The 22,838-nt window shown below is 32.7% G+C and overlaps 4 protein-coding genes across 4 annotated transcripts; 2 read left to right on the forward strand and 2 right to left on the reverse strand.

Annotated features, from left to right (window-relative positions):
- Positions 1–21: 21 nt before the first annotated feature.
- Positions 22–933, reverse strand: LOC136783590 (uncharacterized). The gene has a single exon (XM_066743844.1). The coding sequence runs from the start codon at positions 931–933 to the stop codon at positions 22–24; it is 912 nt and encodes a 303-aa protein (XP_066599941.1).
- Positions 934–10,416: 9,483 nt separating this feature from the next.
- LOC136783591 (uncharacterized) lies at positions 10,417–11,061 on the reverse strand. The gene has a single exon (XM_066743845.1). It carries the CDS (start codon positions 11,059–11,061, stop codon positions 10,417–10,419), a length of 645 nt encoding a protein of 214 aa, XP_066599942.1.
- Positions 11,062–17,263: 6,202 nt separating this feature from the next.
- On the forward strand, positions 17,264–20,152 carry LOC136783592 (uncharacterized protein DDB_G0287625-like). The gene is made up of 6 exons (XM_066743846.1): positions 17,264–17,276; positions 17,319–17,617; positions 17,733–18,252; positions 18,473–18,589; positions 19,391–19,978; positions 20,070–20,152. Exons 1-6 carry the CDS (start codon positions 17,264–17,266, stop codon positions 20,150–20,152), a joined length of 1,620 nt encoding a protein of 539 aa, XP_066599943.1.
- Positions 20,153–20,224: 72 nt separating this feature from the next.
- Positions 20,225–21,845, forward strand: LOC136783625 (uncharacterized). Its single transcript, XM_066743881.1, has 4 exons — positions 20,225–21,373; positions 21,483–21,536; positions 21,610–21,727; positions 21,807–21,845. Exons 1-4 carry the CDS (start codon positions 20,239–20,241, stop codon positions 21,826–21,828), a joined length of 1,329 nt encoding a protein of 442 aa, XP_066599978.1. The 5' UTR covers positions 20,225–20,238; the 3' UTR covers positions 21,829–21,845.
- Positions 21,846–22,838: the final 993 nt, after the last annotated feature.

The following is a 22,838-nucleotide window of genomic DNA, read 5'->3' on the forward strand; positions in this document are numbered from 1 at the left end:
ATGAATAATCGTTACTGACCATTAATCTGCAATTCCTGGTCCATATAAAACTCCTTCCTCAAGTTCTTGAAATTCCTTTAAGGCTGCCTGTTCCATTCTTGCTGCGATTCTTGCTTCTTTAGCTACATTACTCAAGCGCCGTTCGGACCGAGCCATACGTGCTTCGTCTCGATGTTGAACGTAAGCATTCGCAATGCGGCCAATTGAGCAGCCCAATGTTGACAATATTTTTGTGATTCCTTCAAATCCTTCGTTAAAAATAATTGCTGCCAAAAATGTTGCAATTTCAATGATTTTGGGACCAGAATGAAGATGCTTTGGAGCAATAGTCCAGATCAATGAATTCAGAGATTCATTATTATTTTGCGTCTCTGCTCCTACACATCGGGTTAACAAATCTGTTCTTGACAAATCTTCGTACACAGGCTTTACAACTGCTTGGACTTGTGGCGCTAAAGGTGGTTTATTGTGACGAAATTGGCTAAGTTCGCCCTTGGCTTCAGCCTGGCGATATTTACACCAACTGCCATTACCTTTAGGACAATTTTGATGCTGAGGATTTTGATCTGATGAACATTTATGATAGAAAGTAGCCCAAACTGCTTTCTGCATTTCTTCAACACAATTTGAATGTCTACGAATTGTTAGTCCGTAGTATTTTGTCATATCATTGATGATCTTGTCAGTCAGTTTGCCTGTGCCTTTTCCACCGATTCCTTTGTTAAACTTTTTTGCATTACGGAGACGCGTTCCCATTCTTTTTTCTACGTGTCCAACGCATTCTTTTTTAACTACTGTGCTTTCTCCATATGGTGCAGCATTTACTATTCCATTGAATGTTTTACTATCTCCGTCTCCTATATACGTTAGATATTTAACACCATATTTATTTAGAGATCGTGAAAACATTTCCGTGATGGCATTTATTTCCATTTTACCGGAGCTGCCAGAATGATTCACGTCACATTGATCTTGGTGTTCTTCGTACCATAAATCGTATGCCATTGGATCAGTAGTTTTCTTTTTTGTCCAGTAATTACATCCACCGCAAAAACTGCTCATCACCATTGTATCTACAACTTTTCCTGTATATTTTCCTATCAACGTAGAGACACCAAATAAAGAAGAGAAGCCTCGCTTCTTCCAGGTACCATCGCCTGAAACAGTTAGTTCATCCGGTGCTTTTCCAGCTTTTTCATTTGCATTTTGCTCTTGCGTTACAGCAAATTTCAACGCAGCATCATAAACTGCAGATGCAGCTATATAAATATTTTCCAAGAGTGCATAATATGTAGAACTACCAACACCACCACATATGTCCATAAGACTGCAAAAAAGTTTAATTCCTTCTTGACCAATACCTAATAAGCGCATCACAAACACAAAACGGCGATTAATTTCGTATGCATTCTGAATCAATGGGCACGAGTCGATAAACTGTTGTCTTTGACATTTGCACGAGTGTATAATTTTAAAACCTAAGCCTCGCAAGTTGGATTGCGTGAAAGACACTTCACTTTTGCATATCTTGCAAATGACATTTGCAGAGATGGCAGAAAACACAGAAGAAAACTCCAAAATACAGTATGCAAAACAAGAAGCAAGTGGTACGTTCATGTTCATGTTGCTTTTAAGTTTCTTAGCTGAAGTTGATGCATATTCTTTATCAGCTTCCAGTGTATAACGATTCGTAATAAACTTTCGTTTTTTAGCCCGACCCGGATGAATATTAGTGGTTCTGCTTCCTTTCCTGTCACACATCGCAAAAATATATAATTTTCAAACTAAGCAAGTAAGCTTAACTTCTAAATCTCACTCAACAGTCGTTTTGAAAAGTCTCAGATATAAACAAGAAGTGTCAAAATAAACCCGGAATCCCCCCCCCCCCCGCGCCGACACCCAAGCCGCGCTCCGAGCTCCTATTACACTTCTCGCTTATAACCGCTATAACTTTCCAACGACTTGGAATATTAGAAAAATATTTTACCAGCATAATCTATCCATATTTAGGAATACATTTATGTAATAAAAAAAAATCGATTTTTTGACATGTCACACGGAGGGACCCCCTTAAATGTTAGTTTGAATTTTTTCATGAACTCAGAGTTGTCTATTGATAGTACTGTCGATTTCATAAATCCTGACGATCCGGATTACCTTGACGATCAAATTGATATGACAGATCCCGACGATCCTGACTATGTAAATATTACGGAAGTTGAAAAATTAATCGAACAGGAATCTACTTCTGTCCAACAGTCTCCTTTCCTTTCCTTTTTTCAAAATTTAACTGATGATTTATCAAAATTGAAATGTTTTACTGGAAACACCAACCCTTATTTCAACGATAAATTAATTAAGTATTGTATGCGGCATTTATTCCCATACTTTCCATTATGGTCTGGAATTATATGCCAAATATTAAAAATTACGAGAGATTCTAATGCTCCTATTGAAAATTATTTCAAAATTATAAAAAAAGATATGTTCTTAGGTAAAACAAAAATTTTATTACCCAGATTTGTGCATCAGGTCGGCGACTTATTAAATGCACGTTTAAAAGAAAGGAGTTATAAACTGTATCGTCAAAAAAAATACAGAAGGAAAAATCTTCGAGAAAACATCGAATTGGCTGAAGAAACCTGGATTAGAAGAAGAAAACGGCGATTTGATGAAAATAATTATTTTAAAACTAAAAAGGACATAGCTTCTGTTAAAAAATCGTTTGAAGAAATAAAGTTTGATAAGATAGAAGAGATTGATGGATATTCTCATAAGGAAGAAATCTCATCCAGAGCAGAAGAAAAGTACAGAGGAGAAATGAATAATATCTATTTAGGGATTCAATTAATATCGCCATCTTCTACATATCCACCAGGATTTCCGAACTTGAAGAAGAACATAGGCAACATTTTAGTTGATGAAACAAGTTTCAACTCACTTTCATACGAGGCGTGTATTGACGATTCCGTTATAAATTCGTTTTCAATACTATGTCAAGACACACTTGGATTGAAAGAAGATCAAATAATGATATTTGATACTTTTCTTGTTTGTAAAATAATTGGTGGCAGCATTTCTAAGGGATATCAGAATTGGATAAGTAATAAAAACTTACCAAAAATTCCAATATGGCTAGCACCCGTCTTTTGTGAAGCAAGAAAACATTGGACGCTACTCGTAGTAGATATAACAAATCGTTGCCTCGTTTATATCGATTCCCTACATTCAAAACTACCACCTACGCTAATTAATAATATGCGTATCTTCACAGAAGAAATATTTAATCTTGAAGAAATTCAGATTGACTGGAATGAGTGGGAACTATATATACCTGTCGATGTCCCACTACAATACAGACAAAATGGGCATATAAGTTTAAATTGTGGTGTCCATGTCTGCTGGTGGATATACATCATATGCTCAGGCAGCTGTATAAATTTTACAGACGAAGATATGGATAATTTTCGTAAAAGACTAGCGTGTTATATCTACGAACAAGATGATCACCCTTTAAAGCGCGAAAAACGAACGAAGCAGAGAGAAGAACTAATCAATCTTGAAGGTTCTATTAAAAGTAAAACTCTCAAAAAATTAAACATAATGAAAACACCGCCTAAAGATTTCCAAACTACGATAGAATACTGCTCGTCTCTCAAGGGCAGCATTGTCCTCTCTACTTAATAAATTAAGCTAAAAATAAAAAAAAGTAAATAAAATATAAAAAGAATAAAAAAAGTTATGTTAAAAACCATATTTTATTATTGTTCCTCAAATTATATAATTAAAAAACCACATTAATGGAGTCGCGAACACTCATGAAAATCATTTCACTACCTGCATAAAATAATGGGCTTTAAGATTGTGCAATTGAAAAAAATCAAATGAGCATTTGGAAAAACTTAGCCCAAACTCGAAGAACGTGAGAATTGGTAATAACAAAGTCTTATTTCTTTGTTAAAAAAATATGTTAAGGGAGTCGCGAACCCTCATGAAACCTATACTGTTTTATTCTGCATTTAATAGGCTTTAAGGCTGTGCAGTCTAAAAACATCAAACGAATTTCCTGCATTTGGAAAAACTTAGCCCAAACTCGAAGAACGTGAGATTTGGTAGTTAGTGTTATATCTTTATTAAAAAAATATGTTAAGGGAGTCGCGAACCCTCATGAAACATATACTATTTTATTCAGCATTTAATGGGCTTGAAGATAGTATGGCTAAATGAGATTGAAAATATTTCTTCCTGTTTGAAATACCGAAACTAAAGATCGACCGAAACTTCTATTAGCTTTTTGTTAAAAGCATAAATAAAGTTAATTTTTTAAATATAAATCAATGTAATTGATTGATTTATATCTAAATGAAACCCTTGATTTACTGAAAATACGAAAAAAACGTATTTTCAGAGAAATCAGATGTTTACAGTGGTTCTCAACCAGCGCCCGCAACTGTGGGCTAAAAGTGTGGGCTAACTTCAGCCTTATCGAATAGTTTAAGTAATTGTATAAACTTTGTAATATACCGTGTACATATTTCTTAGTATATAATAAACTGTATATATAACCGAGTATTGAGCTTGTCAATATTATTTTAATCCCTCTCAGTCAAAAAGAACCGGACGGTTCACAGCGACTAAAAATCGTTGGAAAACACGTCGCAATGTTAACTCGTGGGAATTTGGTATCCCCACCACGCCGCTACTAGCTAGCACGCACACAGTGCCAGCGGTACCTTGGTGAGCCAACCCCACTACTGTCGCCGTTCGCTGGTCACGCACACAGCTACATCGATAAGTGCGTGTCTCGGCTTTCGTCGTTGAAGTTCGGTTAGCTCCGGTAAGGTATGAGTACGAGAGAGAAGAATATACTTTTCTAGGACCTCTCTTTCGCTCTCTATTTCTCCCAAGTTTAGCCAACGAGCCACGCCAAACTCCTTTTCCACGGTATCGGCCGACTCGATGCAAGGGGAAAAAAATTTACTTTTTGACAATTCTAATTCATGTAAATATTTTAATGTTATTACAATTTAACAATTATTCTGAAAATGGTAAAAAATTATTATAAAATAAAGTAAAAGTAATAAATAAATAATATTATCCGTGACAGTAATTGAAAGGAAAAAACCCTTGTTATATTGCACAAAACGATCACTGAAGTGTGACATTTAAAATTCATCAAACAAACAAAAATTATACGAAAATACATTAAAGATTGAGTGTGTGTGTGTGATTAATATGAAAAAATGGTTAAAAATTAGGTAAAAACTCTACCATTCTCTTGCAATATCACTGCACCGATAACAATTTGGACTTGTAAATATTATAAAATTCATTAATATATACTATCATATGCAAAAATCTGACCTAATTTCTATGATGAGAGCCTAATAACTGAAAATGTGAGGTTGCTCGGAAATTTCTTCGGTTACTTTCCAGTATGGAACACCTAAGCGAACTAAAATATCCTAAAATATATGCAAAAATAATAATAGGAAATAAAATTAGGTCTTAATGTCACAATGTGAAATAATGTCAAGATATAGCTCAAACTCACTACTTTCAAACTTTTTTTATGCAAAGTTTGAGTGTAGAAGGTACTTCCGCCTTGAAAATTTGCAAATTCATATATAATTGTTGATTACTAAATAATTATTGCTTCAGAATGTTCTTAAAATAAAAGTTTATTGAAATTGAGTTTTACATTATGAGATTGAAAAATCTGACTTTATCTCTGCATTGAGAAGCAAATAACTTAATTTCTCATGCTTCTCGGATGTTTCTTCGGTTATAGTCTGGTATAATATGCCCGACTGAACAAATAGATGCTATTAATTATCAACAAACTATGTTGGAATCAAAAGTTAGGATTCAAAGCTATACTACAAAATAATGACCAGAAATGACTAAAATTGTCCAATTTCAAATTGATTTTCTACAAAATTGGAGTATCGTAGGCGCTTCCGGTTTGAATTTTTTGCAATTTCAGTTATGTCCGAAGAAACATCCGAGAAATACGAGAAATTGAGTTATTTGCCTCTGAATATTTGCATAGTCAGATTTTTCAATATTATAGGGTAAAACTCAATTTCAATAAACTCATCATTTTAGAGCTTTCAGAATTTCGGTCAACTTCAGCTTTAGAAGAAGAGCGATTACTGTTAACCAATATATTTTTATGTTATCCGTGTGAAGTGATGTAGCGTTTACCAAAAAACTCAAAGCAAATCAAAATCCTTTTCCTCATTTAGTTTTTAATTTTTATAAAATGCTTATATGTAGCCATTAATTAGATTTGGTAATAAATACATAAAATGCGTTCTTATTATATCAAATAATAAGTTGAGGTACAATAAACTCAATGTTTTTATATTAATCTGCTATCAAATACATTTTTTGTATTTATTACTGAGTCCAATAAGTTAACGGTTATTAAAAAAAAAATCCTTATAATGAAAAAAAATTAAAAAATTTTAAGCTTCGCCAAGACTCGAATCCAAGCCTGCCGCGTGACACACGGCAGCCTTACCACCTGCACTACAGCGCTCACTTAGTGTACCAAAAGCAAAACAGCCTTTTAAAGATTGGCTACAATTCTTTCATTAACTCGTCATAAACGATTAAGAAATAGCTGCAATAAAAAATACACTTATTTATACAGCATTATTATACTAAATTTATTATGTTTTTAATTTGAAGCATACATTTTGCATGAAGATACGATAGTTTAACGGTAACCATGCAGTACACTAAGTACAAAACTATTCATATGCTCAATTATTATAAATTCGGATTATTAAACTGAAGAAAATGGCTGCAAGAATTCAATTAATCAAACAGAAAAGGGAAACACTAAAATCCCAAATGAAACATCTAGAGAGAAGATACTCAAGAAGAGAGAAAAAAGGATCTTCCTTCACTTAGACTGTTAATGAGACGTTGAGAAGAATTGTTTCACATATTTGAAGACGCGAACGACGAACTATTAAACTATTAGTTTCAGATCCGTCAGAATTACATCATACCGAGTATGCGATCATATAAGATAAATATTAATGAGTAGCAGCTAGGGTTGACAATCTGTTGATTTCAGCGAATGTTCTCAATTTTACCGAAAGCTCAAGCGATCCTTGTATAAGTAGTAGGCAATCGAATCCTGAGAATAATGGTAGAGATAGACATATTAACACGTTTGCGACGTTGTGACCCACCGGTGGGTCACCCTTGTGATTGCTTATGAACTTGCGTGCCCATCTCTCGGTGTGGGTTACGAATCCAAATATTCAAAAAAGCGAAACATAATATAATATAGCGTTTATTCATATTTAATCAGTTAAGCACGCGTTGGCCATGTATACGCACGGACGCTTGATTTTATTCCGTACACTGCGAAGTGTTTTGAAACCTAAATTTGTCGACGTCGCGATCGTGTTAAACTACCCGAAGTAAAACTTTCGACGTTGGATGATAAATATGAAAGCTGGTTTTCGTTTAAAAACTTATATTTCATAGCATGATTAATACACGGGATGATTTAGCACATACGGATAAACTTCATTATTTGGAGGCTGCGTTGATTGGGGAGGCTACGAAAGAAGTCGGTATATTCACAATATTAGATATAATGTTACGTTAGACGCTGCGTCGGCAAAGCAGCGTGGTTCAAATGGCCTACTGTTATAATTAGGTCAGGAGAGACACTGCTGAATTGCTTTGACGGCGCCTACGATACAATGGAATCGTTGAACTTCTAGCAGCAAAAGATCGACAAGGTCAGTGGAATTCGTGGTATTCAAAATAGAAGGGAAAATGCCCCTTCGTTAGAGCTTTGATTTGTGTGACTAGCAAATGTATCTCAAGTTTGTGCCTTACAGTTCAGACGGTTGAATGGTTTGCAGTAGTCGGCGTATGAAGCTGGTAGATTTCAGGAATTGCAGTAGTCGTCGTAAGATGTAGTTTGTAAAATCGTAAGTTGCTTTATTTCGAAGGTTGCGTTGATACGAATTACAATTAATCTAATACTGAAACTACAAGCACTTCGTTGGTCGGGCGAAGAATAATGTTGAGTTATCTGCTCCGTTCAGGTATGTAATGTCCGGATGCGACTCGCGGCAGTGAGATGCACAGGATAACTGAAGATCGGGCCTTCGGGCCGTATTATAAATGCGTCTCGCTAGGTCGGGTCGATGATCGTCCGAGCATTGATGCAACCAGCCGGGAATTCCGGGTGTCAGCAATGAGCAATGATCTCGAGCTTCATGCTTTGCCGAATAACCTGAAGTCCCGGTGTCGAAACAGTCAATTCAACGTATTTTTTATATTTTCTTATTTCTAACTATTCTACTTATTGCTAAAATAAACTATACTAGATTGTAGAAGTACAGGGGACCGGACCCTTACGTTATAATAAATATACGAAAGCATGGGAACTGTTAGAGCGTTCTTATGAGTTCAAACAATTAATAATATCGCGTCATATTTCTTTGATGTTTGAACTACCGCAAATAGAGGAGGAATTCACAAGTGAGTTTTCGAAATTAGCTGATGAGATGCAACAACACGTGGCATTATTGAGCGCGTTAAGTGTTAACGTGACACCTGAGATAGGTATCTACATATTAGAATCTAAATTACCGAAGAAGACTCTAAAGGAATGGGAAAATTCATTGGAAAGGGAAGAATTACCACATTAGACAAGATGTATGAGTTCCTTTACATACTAGCAATTTGTGCATCGCGATGCGATAGAATTAGATCAGCGGAACTAGATACGACAGGTGGTAATATTCGAACAAGAAAAAAGCATTCGCAATATCCCAATAAATCCTTTATGACGAATACAAGTCGTAATTGCACGGTATACAGCAAAGAAGTTCATCCCCTGTACAAATGAAGTACATTCAGGAAAATGACGATTTCCGATCGAAGCGGTAAAAGAGGCCCGTGTGTGCTTTAATTGTTTACAATTCCACAGGAGAAAGCCATGCCGTTTGTCAGGTTTTATGATATGCCAAAAGCGTCACAATACATTGATTCACCGTAGTGAAGTCTAAAAAGTTTAAGACTAAATCTGACGAAACAAAAAATCAAACATAACTAGTCAGATCAGTCTTCAAAACTCATGCCGGTCACAGTGTAGCCAACGCAATATAGTCACCATCGTTGACTAGCGCTTCAATCTATGTAAACACGGGACAGGCCAAAATACGTTGCCACACGTTGCTTGATAGAGGCACGACCGTCAATTTCATATCTGAATTTTTAGCTAATAACCTAAAGTTACCTATATAACCGTATTCAAAATATATCAATGCAATTGATGATGTGTTTACAGCTGCTAAGGGAATAACACAAGTCAGGATTCAGTCCATGCATAACAATTATACGAAGACAATAGCATATTTAATTGTTCCTACTATTTCAGATTTAATAGCAACCAAAGCTATTCCTCGTAATTTAATCAAAATTCCGAAAAACATAAATCTGGCCGACCCAGAATTTCGTATACCACGAAAAATTGATATCCTAATAGGCTCAGGCACCACCTTATCCTTATTCATGATAGGACAGTAGACTAGCTATGCCGATTCTATAGCCTCTCCCACTCCTACCCACTCGGATCACCCTGGTTGTGAGGTAGTGGGGGGAGTCAAGAAATGCTAAGTGGTGGTGGGGGAATCGGAGCCTCTACGTGAGCTCGCAGCAAGTAGGGGCGAAAGGGTTGCGGGGGTGCACAATGATACTTGCGGCCTTTTGACGTGACACCCCCACTCCTCTGACGTCAGGTCCCAGTCGGTAAAAGTAATTTCCTATATGTGGTAAACTGGATTTTTATAAGGTTAACGGGAATCCGTATACCGTTATTACAGGGCGAAAACTATTTTGCATGCAGCATCGTCATTTCTTGACGGATTTGCATTTACGTGGACTTTTTGGAAACGTATGAACATTATCTAGTAAAGTACGTTGGGGGATTTTGCGATTTAATTGTTGTTTCTCAATAATGTTAATATATTTATTTAAACAAAAATTTTTTTTCAGTTTTTGTTAATTTTCCTAATGTGAGTAGATAAGCTTCTGGCATTTCCAAAAACCTGTAATAACTTTACAATCCATCAACAAATGACGACGCTGCATGCAAAATAGTTTTCGCCCTGTAATGTCGGTATACGGATTCCTGTTAAGGAGTTCGGGTAGGTAAATAAATATACGAATAATTCCCGTGAAGTTAATAGTTCAGTCACTTACCTAGGCATAAAAACCTCCGCAATGAAGGAAAAAGCCTGGGTAAGCTGCATCACTAATATTATTGTTTTATTGATATAAATGAAACACATAGATATTTAAATAACTCATAATAGATCATTATTATCATTAAAATGAAATTACACATTATTTAAATTAGCTTAACTATACTCTTTACACATTCTTTACATTCATATCCATTACCTCAATCATTTCCATGCATTCATAGTCCTTGCACTGCGACCCCACCTCTTTCACATCCATGTCTTCTACCATAACTACCTCCATATCTTTATTATCAGAATCAGTTTCTTCATCCATACTTAAAATCTCAAGTAGAGTTTCGGTATCACTATCAATCTCATCCACGCTTTCATCTTCGCTATCAATCATAACTACACTCTCATTCTCACTGATACCTTCATTATCAGAACCAGTTTCTTCATCCATACTCAAAATCTCAATTATAGTTTCAACATTACTATCAACTTCATCCACGCTTTCATCTTCACTGTTAATCACAACCACACTCTCATTCTCCACCATATCACTACTAAATAAAAGTTTGATTATAATTTCAATATCCCTCTCAAGTTCATTTAAAGGTTCTAAAATGTCAGCATCTACTTCTGTTTCTAAAATTTGTTTATGATCACAATCAATCTCACTGCTACTAATCATAACTACATTCTCATCAATGTTTGTCAGGTTCTTAACATACTCTTCTTCCTCTTCTTCGTTGTAATTGTGTAAACTTTTATATAATATTTTTAAATAGTTATTTATATCATTAAAAATATATATTATTTTATAGCTCATTTTTACAAGATATTCTTTGATGTTGGTACGAAATAAACTCTAATAAGTTCTTCCTAGAACTACTGAAGTATATAAAATATTTCCACCTCCATAGCTACCTTAATAAGAGACGCCCTTTCAACGATAATCGCTGAGGGTGTGTGTGTACTTATCATTCATATTTTACATCTTTTGATGGAATTACACCTTAGTTTAGACAAACAAACACATCATCATCTTTCAAAGCGATGAAACCAAAATCGTCGTGAGAATGAACGTCATAGATATTCAAGACAGAGAAAAATGCTCAAGATATAACACATACTATGGTGTAGCAAATTTCTACGATTAACCGTAATCGAAAAATTTATTACAACCCTTTCATGATAAATTTTTCAAGATTTACCAATTGATGAAATATGCAGCACTATTCCCCTTAACTTAAATTTATACGCATGCTTTTAATAGAAGAATAATTTGATTAACAAGCTTATGTCGTTTAATTCTTAAATATGATACATATTAGAAAGATTTGTATGAACGATGTATGTTTTGGATGTACAAATACTTTTGGTGCATCGAATATCAGCGAAAGAGAAGCATGCTTCAGATATACAAACATCTTTGACGTATTAAATATCAGCACATGATGAAAATTAAGTATCTCTTATACGCTCCACGCTAGACCTTACCGTATAACGATATGTCTACGTATGGTGAAATTGAGATCATCAGCAAGATCATATTCTTTTAAGAAATTTTAATATATATTTTATCCAGATTATAGATCTTTACAGATATATTGATCGCTAACACACTGAAGATCATCAAAATGTGCTTGAATGATTCATGCATATTCTTTTAATAGAGTCATAATTTGATTAATCAGCAGTATATCATCTTACTAATCAGTGTTAATGACATGTTAAAAATCTGCACACGTTTTCAACAAAAAATTTTTTACTCCTTCCATCATTGAATTTTACCCCCTCCATCAACAATTTTTCCTATATAAATGGATTCGAACAATAGTGAACCAGCTTCAATCTGTTCAAACTTTAGTTAGTGCATCAGCCACAACCAGTAAGAATACTCAGATCAGTTTATACCTCAGATTCAACTGATTAGTTTGAAAAAAAATGCTAAAGAAAGGTAGAAATATATTATTCAAATATTGTTTTAATTTTTCAATAATAATAATAATAATAATAGTTTTCTGTAATACAGAGTTTACATAAAATGGCATTTTTAACTGGAGTTAATGCATTCGCTTTCATCCCCGAGAAGACATTTGTTAAGTTAAACAGTCTTGAGGAAAATAAAGAATATGAAATAATTGAAATGATGAAAATAAAGACTAAATATGGAATGAGGATAATAGCGAAACTATCAACAGAGGATTGGTTTTATCTCCCTACCCGGATAGTTGCCTTACTTGAATCGCAGGATCAGTTTCGGAGCTGATAAATGCAGCATCACAAAATATTTTAATCATGAAATATTTAGGCGGGAAATATAATAATTTAGAATTTAAGATTAAACAATAAGTGATTTGTATAATAAATGAGTGAATAAATGCTTTATATATTTATTAAAATTTGCTTTATTTTTTTTTCTAACCTTACATATCTAACTTACATTTCTAATAATATTCGTAAGCGGATTATAGTCTACAATTTTATCATGTATAATTAAACAATAGGCTGTAGTATTACTCGGAATATTTTTCCAACACTCGATTTCAATCTTAACATCGACCGTGCCGGTTTTAACTGACTCGTTCTGATGCGAACTATCGATTACAAAGAGCGGGCCGTATTGCAAGAAGTTTAGATATTGAGCATTGGTTTCGATAGTTTCTCTTCAGCATAATATGAGTGGAAAAACTTTACATACATATCATAGAGTACGGAGTAGCGAGATTTCGGGAAATCAGCGTCGAGGCGATTATACGGATAAAATTCAGAATCAAGTAACACGGTAGTGTTATGCGGCAAGTAATTTAAAAATTACGAGCCGCGCAACACTACCTACTTTTACGCCAAGATTGAACCAAACTATACCTCACGATTTTTCCGATTGATATATTTTCAGATCGGTTAATTTAATAAAAATTTCAATGAAATTTTCATTATATAATGTGGATATAAGCTTTTGAATGAGACCACAAACGTTGAAATCGGTTAACTTATTGATGAAATATTCAATTTTATATTTTCAAGCAGTCGTTTTCACACAATTTCTTCCGACCAAAAATTCTTCCGACCGTGTTTCATGTCTTTTTCAGAATTCTCTCTCTCATTCAAAAAAAGCGTATCTTTTATCCTTTAATATCTCTACTCTTTATACCTCCCATATGGCAAGAAGATCAGAGCGCAGGAGCCGCAGGCGGAAATTAGTGATAATTTTGGTATATGCAAAATACTGGTAGAATGTTGTACAATTTATTCTATTATCCCAATAAAAAAAATATAAAATACGCTCATTTAGTTATGGAAACTATTGGTTAATTTAATGAAATAAAAATGAGATACGCTCAATTAGAGTTATAGGACCTATCAGGTAATGGAAAATTAAATATTATCACATTTTCTGTTCATAACCTCTCGTATTGTTATTATATTCTTATAAAATGATTGGCAGGCAATATATTTTTCAATAATGCAACAACAAGCATTCTAACAGCACACTTGACTATTAGTCGCCAAAAAGTCGACAATTTGAAGTCACGAAATAGTCGTCTCACAATAAAGTTAACTTAAAGTTGACATTTTCTAAGTCATCGTAAAAAATTTTCAAAAAGTCACCTTTATGTCGACGATTTATAGTCGACTTGAAACTGCATTTAGAAAGTCACCTTTAAGTCGACGATTCGTAGTCGACTTATATTGCACGTAAAAAGTCACCTTTATGTTGGCGATTCGTAGTTGCTTTAAAGGTGCATATATATATATTGTTATATACATATAACTACTTATACTACTTTTCTCTATTAACTAGCCAATAACTAGAACTAAAACATTTAATTCATAAAAGTTAGTTAATTCAAAAAGGCTCCGGTTGCATTCTAATCAAGAGCCGTGTGGCGTCATTCGTATACAACCTGAACCTCTTTCTTAGGCAAGAGTACTTCTCTGTTGCCAGGGCCTCAGAGCGCGCGTGGCTAAAAATCTTAGTCAGCTATTAGAACAATCGTCTTATTGACGCACGGTTGACTTAGTAACCACTGACGCACGATCGATTCCCTAAAACCATACCATATATGGTCATGAGAATCGATGCATTTTGAGGCAACGACTTGACTGCTCGGTTCCTGACCGATCAGTCCAGGCCCAGCAGTAACTAGAACAAGTCATCTGTGTGACTTTAACCGAGCATTAGCTCCCAAGTTACTCTAATTTCAATCTAACTTCAATTAGATAATCTTTTTATTTAAAACCTCTAAAAACCTGTATAACTATAATTTATTTTTATAACTCAACATTGTAAAATAACTCTACAAGGACTGAATAAATTTAGTTGTACCAAAAGTACTTGAATTAGTTTGTCACGGTGTGAACCCATAACAATATATATATATATATATATATATATATATATATATATATAGAGTGTACCGAAACGACCGCCTTTTCTCGTAACTGGAGGTTCGGGGTGAAAAACTGAGTGCACGTGTAAAATTTCGTTCGAATCGTTCAAGAGGTTTAAAAGTTATTTACATTTAAAAATCACCCTTTTTCGGTCCTTTTCGAACGACTTTGATTGCATAATGGAAAGTGAAGAAAGTGAAAAAACAATTGATGAACACCTCAATTAGAATGTAAAAGTTATCGATCGCACGCGATAATACTTTTGCTATTTATTCCATTAATCTGGCTATCAGATTAATTTTAAAAATAGCAAAATTCTTTTCTTTACATTTCCAATTCAATTCAGTACAATTATCATTGACTGAATTTATGGAAAGAGCGAGAAGACGCAATGAAAAGGAAAGTATCAGAAACTAAGATGTCGCGCGAACGCACTGATAATTTAATAGGAAACGTATGAGGGCATTCTCTTTCTACAAACGAAGCTAAAGAGAATGATTCAAAATCAATACATTGATGATAGAGAAAACTAAACTTACCCATTTAATGTTCTTCAAGTTCTTTTACATCAAAGTTTTTAAGAAAGCTTTAAACTGGCTCCTCGATGATTTCCAGAAAGAACACTATCACTGATTTTGCATTTAAAAACTCGCGAATTTAAGCAAATTAGGTATTAACCTACGTTTCATCAAAACACCGGTTAATTTGACACTTTTGAACGGTTTGAAGTATGCTGAAGAGAAAGAGAGAGAGAGAGAGAGACACAGAGAGGAGAAATAATAAGTAATTCGTTTCGACTACTCTTAATCAGCCTACTTCAAACAGTTCAAAAGTGTCAAATTAACCAGTGTTTTGAAGAAACGTAGGTTAATACCTAATTTGTTTAAATTCACGAGTGCTTAAATGCAAAAACAGTGATAGTGTGCTTTCTGGAAATCATCGAAGAGCCAGTTTGAAGCTTTTTCGAAAACTTCGATGTAAAAGAACTTGGAGAACATTAAATGGGTAAGTTTAGTTTTCTCTATCATCAATGTATTGATTTTGAATCATTCTCTTTACCTTGATTAGTAGAAAGAGAATGCCCTCATGCGTTTCCTATTAAATTATCAGTGCGTTCGCGCGACATCTTAGTTTTTAATACTTTCCTTTTCATTGCGTCTTCTCGCTCTTTCCATAAATTCAGTCAATAATAACTGTACTGAATTGAATTGGAAATGACTGATAGCCAAATTAATGGAATAAATAGCAAAAGTATTATCGCGCGCGATCGATAATTTTTACTTTCTATTGGGGTGTTCATCAATTGTTTTTTCACTTTCTCCAATTTCCATTGTGCAGTCAAAGTCGTTCGAAAAGGACTGAAAAAGGGTGATTTTAAAATGTAAATAACTTTTAAACCCCTTGAACGATTCGAGCAAAATTTTACACGTGCACTCAGTTTGTCACCCCGAACCTCCAGTTACGAGAAAAGGCGGTCGTTTCATTACACCCTGTATATATGAATCGTCAAATATGGGGATCTAATAAAACTTACGTATACATTAGTGTACGTTCATCTACAATTGATTAAATTGTAATAATAAGTCAAATTAACGATAATGTATACAATATCAGCGGAATTATATTAAAAAATGTGTTTTATATATGTTTGGCTGTTTAAGGGGTCATTTTCAAAAATGTTTCAAAAATGAAATTACTGTTATACATCACGTCTATTTAAACTTTTTTAAATCTACATTTAACTAATTATTGAAGTTAAGTTATATTTTCTCTATTTATATAAAGGATGCAAAAACTATATTACATTTATTATATATAGTTAATTATGAGTACCAGTATGAAATTTAGAAATTCAGTTCTAAACACATAAATTCAATCAACATTTCCACGCTTTCCGCAGTAGCGGTAAATGCGCCAATAGGAATAGCTCAAGGAGCCGTTGAAATTATAAGACTTAGGAGTTCGAAAGTTGGAAACGGATTCTGGGTAATTTGGAAACGTATTAACGAGTTATATCCACAACGGCTACGACAAAATTATTGTACTGCACTCGGTACAGCATATCTTTCTTGCAAGCAGCACGTGTTGTTGAATAAAAAGAATTTTAAAAAGAGGTTACAATGTACGCTTTGGTACTATTTTCAGATAATACCTATTATATTTGCAAAAGTGCGGATGTAAAAATAACTAAAGCTGGATGCAGCATAAAATATAAAGACAACAACCGATACGCTGGAAAAGTCATAGCTACCAAAGGTATGTAAATTTTATGTTTCTGTATAGAATGATTGAACTTCATTCAAATTTAATATTAATTCAATGAAATCTTTAATTTATGAATTTCTTGTGACTATTAATTATACCTCAAATAGATAGCTATAATAAATTGAAAAAGCTGCAATCAAAATTGGAAAAACCAATACTGCAACAGCCATCATCCAAAACCGGTGTAAAAAATTATAAGAAATATAATCGAAAGATAAATACAGAAAAAAAAGGAAAGGTATAACAGACGTTCAATGTATTTTGTTTAATTTTATATAAGATTACTTAATTAAGTGGAATTTGCATTAATAAATTTTTATTCGCTTGTATAATATTTATAACATAAACATGTTAATTTATTACTGCATATGTCACCTCCCAGTTAATATGTATGTTAATAAAGTTTTCAACCTATAATTCTAGAAGAAAGCAGAGCTGTATATGACAAGAATGCTTACGAAGAGCAAAATCTAAAAGATAGTCATGTATCTGAAAAGACTGAACAAATAAATTACCATAGTAATACGGAAACTAATAATAATATATGCAAGAAGGAAAATGTTAATGAAAGTAATGTTTCTAACAGAATCAAGCATAAAAATAATTTTGGTAATATTGAAATTATTACAAATATATGTGAAAAGGGAAATGTTACAGGAGGTGATATTTCTAGCAAGCCTAAAGATGAAAATAGGCTTGGTAGCATAAAAATGATTAAAAATGTATGCGAAGAGCAAAATCTAAAAAATTGTGATGCATCTGAAGACACCGAACAAAGAAATAACCTAGATAATAGAAAAAGTATTACCAATACATGTGAAAATGAAAATTTTAAAGAAAGTAATGTTCCTAATAAAACCAAGCATGATAATAATTTTTGTAATACAAAAAATTACAAATGTATGTGAAGAGGAAAATGTTATACAAAGTAAAATTTGTAGCAAGGCAAAAGATGAAAATAGGTATGGTAGCATAGAAACTATTACAGATGTATGCAAAGAACAAAATCTAAAAAAAATTGATGTATCTGAAAAGACCAAACAAAAAACTAATCTAGGTAATACAGAAAGTATTACCAATGTGTGTGAAGAAAAAAATGTTAAAGAAAATAATTCATCTGGAAAAGTTGCAGATAAAAATAACTTTGATGATACAGAAACTATTATCAATGTTTGTAAAGAGCAAATTAGGAAACAAAGTAATGCTTCTAGAAGGACCAAAGATGAAAACAGTTCTTTCAATACAGAAACTACTACCAATATTAGCGAAAAACAATTTGTAGATATTTCAGAAAAAAAGAAAGGAAACTTTGATGCTGATATTGATGGAATTTTGATAGAACTAAATTCTGCAGCATGTAAGTTATTACCATTTTCAAAAATAATTCTTAGCCTTAAATATTATAACTTGCACATTCATTCAATCAAGTCTGTAACATATCTTAGGCTATTCAAATTGATAATTATGGCGTTTATTTTAATTATTTGTATATAATGTTTCTCTATAATCTAAAAATATGTATGAGAATCTACAATAATAAGTAAAAATATTTCATTATAAAATTAAATACTTTTTAGTTTCTGGAGTTGTTGAGAGTCAAACTACTGGAAATATATTTTCAAGTAAGGAGCAAAACAATCAAGAAAAAGTTTATGATCAATTTGAAGACCATAACTCAAATATAGTAATTGAAGGTAAGCAAATCTATATTCTTTAATTTTCCAAAAATATTTATTGCAATTGCTGTACACATTACATCTCTTTTTACTTGCCTGTACAAACAAATCAATATAATAATAATTTTGAATACGTGAATTAATAATTTAATTAGACTTTGTGCTATTAGAAATATGGTACACATTAAAGTTTATTTCTTACTATCTATTATATCATTATTTTATTTTCAGAGACATCTTATAATTCTTTTAGCACATTCTCCAATTTTTTTAGAAAATGACAACAATTTCAGTGAGTGTTCTCAATCTTTAGTATGCATGTAGTTTAATTTTATTTTCATTTAATATACCATATGTATAATACACAAATATTGTTTTAGTGCTTCATGAGTTCCCTTTAAACTCTACAATTATAAACTCTTCAGTTATAAACTATGATGATAACGAGTAATTAATTCAATTACGTTTTTTGGCATATAAGTATAGCTTGTATATAATGAATCAATTAGAGATGGTGTTATAATAAATTTAATAATTTTTTATGACTACCATAATAATATAATTTGTTTAGAAACATGTAAATTAAAGAGAAAACAATTTTACTACGAATATCTTGTAAATTTAATGCCAAAAGAATTTCATTGTATATACTTTCAATATAAACAGGCTTACTTAAAGTTTTTTTACTATCAATTATTTGTGGGTGTCTGCGTATTTATTTTTAAATATATTTCAGGAAATATACTACTTTGTTTAAATGTAACCATCCGCAGGGTGCAAATTTGCCTTCAGTGAATTTATGTGAAAGTTTGCTTTCAGGCAATTCTTGTAAAAATTTGCCTTCAAGTAATTTATGTGAAAATTCTAGACATTCAAGTGATTCATTAGAATCTAAGAACACTAAGCGAGAAAACGTATCAGGAAGTGAATCGAATTATATTCCTGAAAGTGATATTTCATCTGATCAAAGTGAAGAAGAGGATTTATCAATTTTGAAGTTGAGTAAAGTCAAAAGCAAATCCAAAGAATTAAATAATTCCAGCTTAAATATATCGCAACCAATAAGCAATAATAGTACTGTAGTACCTAACGATGAAAATCTCTATGTGCAAGCGATTGAATCTGGTCTAAAGAAGGATTATTGCATTTATTGCAATACACAGCAGACCAAACTTAGTCGCCATTTAATTAGAAAACATGGTGACATCGACGACGTTAAAAATTTTGTATGTATTACGAAAGGTCGACCTGAACGTAAGTTTTTAATAGCCGAAATTCGAAAAAAAGGCCAATTTTATTATAATACGAATGCCGCAGTTAATTCTGGAGAACTTAAGGTTGTTCGCCGTCCACATGCTAATGATAATAAAAAAGCCACAGATTTTTCTGCATGTCCAAGATGCAAAGGTACTTACTCGAAGTCAGCACTTCGCCAACACTATAAGAACTGTGCGGATATAAATTCTGCAAAAAAAAGGACGATTTTATCTAAATCCAGACAGATTACTGGTCGCATTCATGAATCTGCTTGTACAGTTCTTAAGAAACGGGTTTTCCCTTCAATGCGAGACGACAATATAACTAGAGCTATAAGGTTCGATGAATTTATTGCTATCGATATCGCAAATAAGTGGTGTGAAAAATATCAAGATCCCCATTTTTATGATATGATTCGACAGAGGTTGCGTCAAATTGGTCGATTTCTCATAGAATTAAGATGTATAAACGATAAAATAACCGATTTGTTTTCAGTATTCAATCCAGAATATTTCGATTCTTGTAAAAGTGCGATCATATCACTAGCGGGCCTGAATGAGTACGGAACAGGCTTTAAAACCCCTTCCTTAGCAACATCCTTAGGTACATTGTTAAGACAGTTGTGTAGACGCTGTATTACACTAATGATTAAAAGACAAAATAAAAAAAATCGTAAGGATGCTGAAAACTTTTTGAAGCTGCTCACTGAAGATTATTCTTCAATCTCTCGTATTGCTGTGGAAACCCAGTTAAGAAAAAAACGACAGAAAATAAAATTATTACCGACTCAAAAGGATATCCAAAAATTAGAAGTTTATTTGGATAAAAAAATGACTATGTCTTTTCTCTCTTTAAAGGAAAATTTTTCACTGTCTAATTGGACAACTTTAGCAGAATGTTGTTTAATATTATTGCAAATATTCAATCGCAGAAGATCAGGAGAAATAGAACGTGTATTGCTTGAAGACTTTAAAAATTATCACAAAGTTAGCGAGGAAACTATTGGTGAAGAATATAAAACCCTAAATAAAAAGCAGAAATTAGCCGCACAAAAGTATGTACGTTTTACAATAAGGGGTAAACTTGGACGTATAGTGTCCGTTTTAGTACATACGCAAATAGTATCAAATTTGGAACTATTCTTAAGTTACCGCGATTCCGCAAAAGTGAACCCTAAGAATCCATACTTATTTGGAATGCCTGGAACATTGAAGGGAGATTATCGCTATTTGCGAGCCTGTGATTTGATTAGAAAATTTTCAGAACAGTGCGGAGCAGTAAATCCATTAAGCTTACGTGGGACAAATCTGCGAAAGCAAATTGCAACTGCATGTGAAGGTCTTAATTTGAGAGACGACAAAGTTTCAGACTTAGCGAATTTTATGGGCCATGCTGATAAAATCCACAAAGAACACTACCGACAGCCAATTTTAAGTAGGGAGATTTTAAAAATTTCTAAACTGTTGGAAATTGTACGCGGAAAAGATGATGAAGAAGAAGAAAACGTAGAAAATGATATTGAAAGCGAAACTGCAGTAGAAATGGGTAAGCAGTTTTTTTTTGCTATTTATACCACAAAATGCATAATATAAAAATTACTCATCGCTAACCATCTTTAATCCATATAATATTTTAATTTAATAAAACCTTAAAGAAGAAACAAGCACAGAGGTTAAGGAATACTGCTCCATAAATCGAAAGCGTAAAAGTTAGATTTATTTAACATCAATAAGTTACATACATTCTTTAATCCATTACAAGATTTCTCGTGTGTTTTTCAGAAGATTTAACCCACGACTCGGTGTTTACCCCAGATGCAATAAGTGAAAATGATCTTACTTTTGACAAGGAAACTTCCAGCTCATCAGTCTCTCAGCATAAAAAAAAAGAAACGTTCAAGTAAGACTAAATTTTGAGATACATTTGATAAATGTGATTTAATATTTAAATTACATTATTTTGATGTTTTTTTCATTAGCATCACCGTTTGGAAAATGTAGCCGTAAGCGCTGGACGGAATCAGAAAAAAAGATTACGCTAAAAACTTTTAAAAATCACATTCAAACAAAAAAGCTACCAACCTTTTGCCGAAATTCAAGAGCTAAAAGATAGTTACCCTAATCTTTTCGACCGTAATATTACGACAATAAAAACATGGATAAATAATCAAATGAAGAAAGAAAATAAGTAGTCGCGCGTTATTTTTCAGTTTTCATAAACTATTACAATTATATATGGTTTATAATTTGAGTTCTTCAAGTTTTAACATTTTAAAACTTAAAAGTATTTATAATCTAATTTTATATGATTTCTAAATAACCTTACACTGACATTAAAAAATATATCTCATAGCAGACATTGCGTTGTAAAACAAAGAGATTCTAAACAAACAAACAGCGATTAATTTCGGCTCAAAAAGCTTTAGATTATTTATAGGCTAGGTATTTTTTTAAGACTAGATTACTTAGACATTCATTTTTCCTATCACATCTGAATTAACCGTGCATTACCTAAAAGAGAATTAAAAATTGCAACATGTTTTATAATATTATTCGTCTTAATAAATGGTATTTTTATCTTTGTATTTTTAATGATGAACATTTAATTATAAGATTTATCAACTTTTGAAACATTATTTACTTTTTTAATTATCTTTAATGTAATATACCCTTAAATTCGATGTAAAAATAGGCTTAAAGTTTGAGTAATCTAAAGTCTTAATTACAAGGAGGTCTCTAGTTTAATTTTTAACAGTAAATAGCTATTTTCAAAGTTTTTATTTTAATGCAGACATGGCTCTTTCCCTCTTATGTTTATTATATATGTTTATATTTTTATATCAAATAAAAGAATTTAATGAAGGCTACACATATTAGAATGTACTCTAAACATGTGATAAACAAAAAGTGAATAAATACATAAATTAATGTATATTCCAAACGAAAAAGAAACTTTTAGTTATTACTTGCAATCGTGCTAAAGTCTTAAACATTGCTTATAATGTACACAT

The sequence above is a fragment of the Prorops nasuta genome, unplaced genomic scaffold (genome assembly GCF_024137725.1).
Source record: "Prorops nasuta isolate Cenicafe-Biocafe unplaced genomic scaffold, Cenicafe_Pnas_1.2 PNAS00034, whole genome shotgun sequence".
Classification (NCBI taxonomy): domain Eukaryota; kingdom Metazoa; phylum Arthropoda; class Insecta; order Hymenoptera; family Bethylidae; genus Prorops; species Prorops nasuta.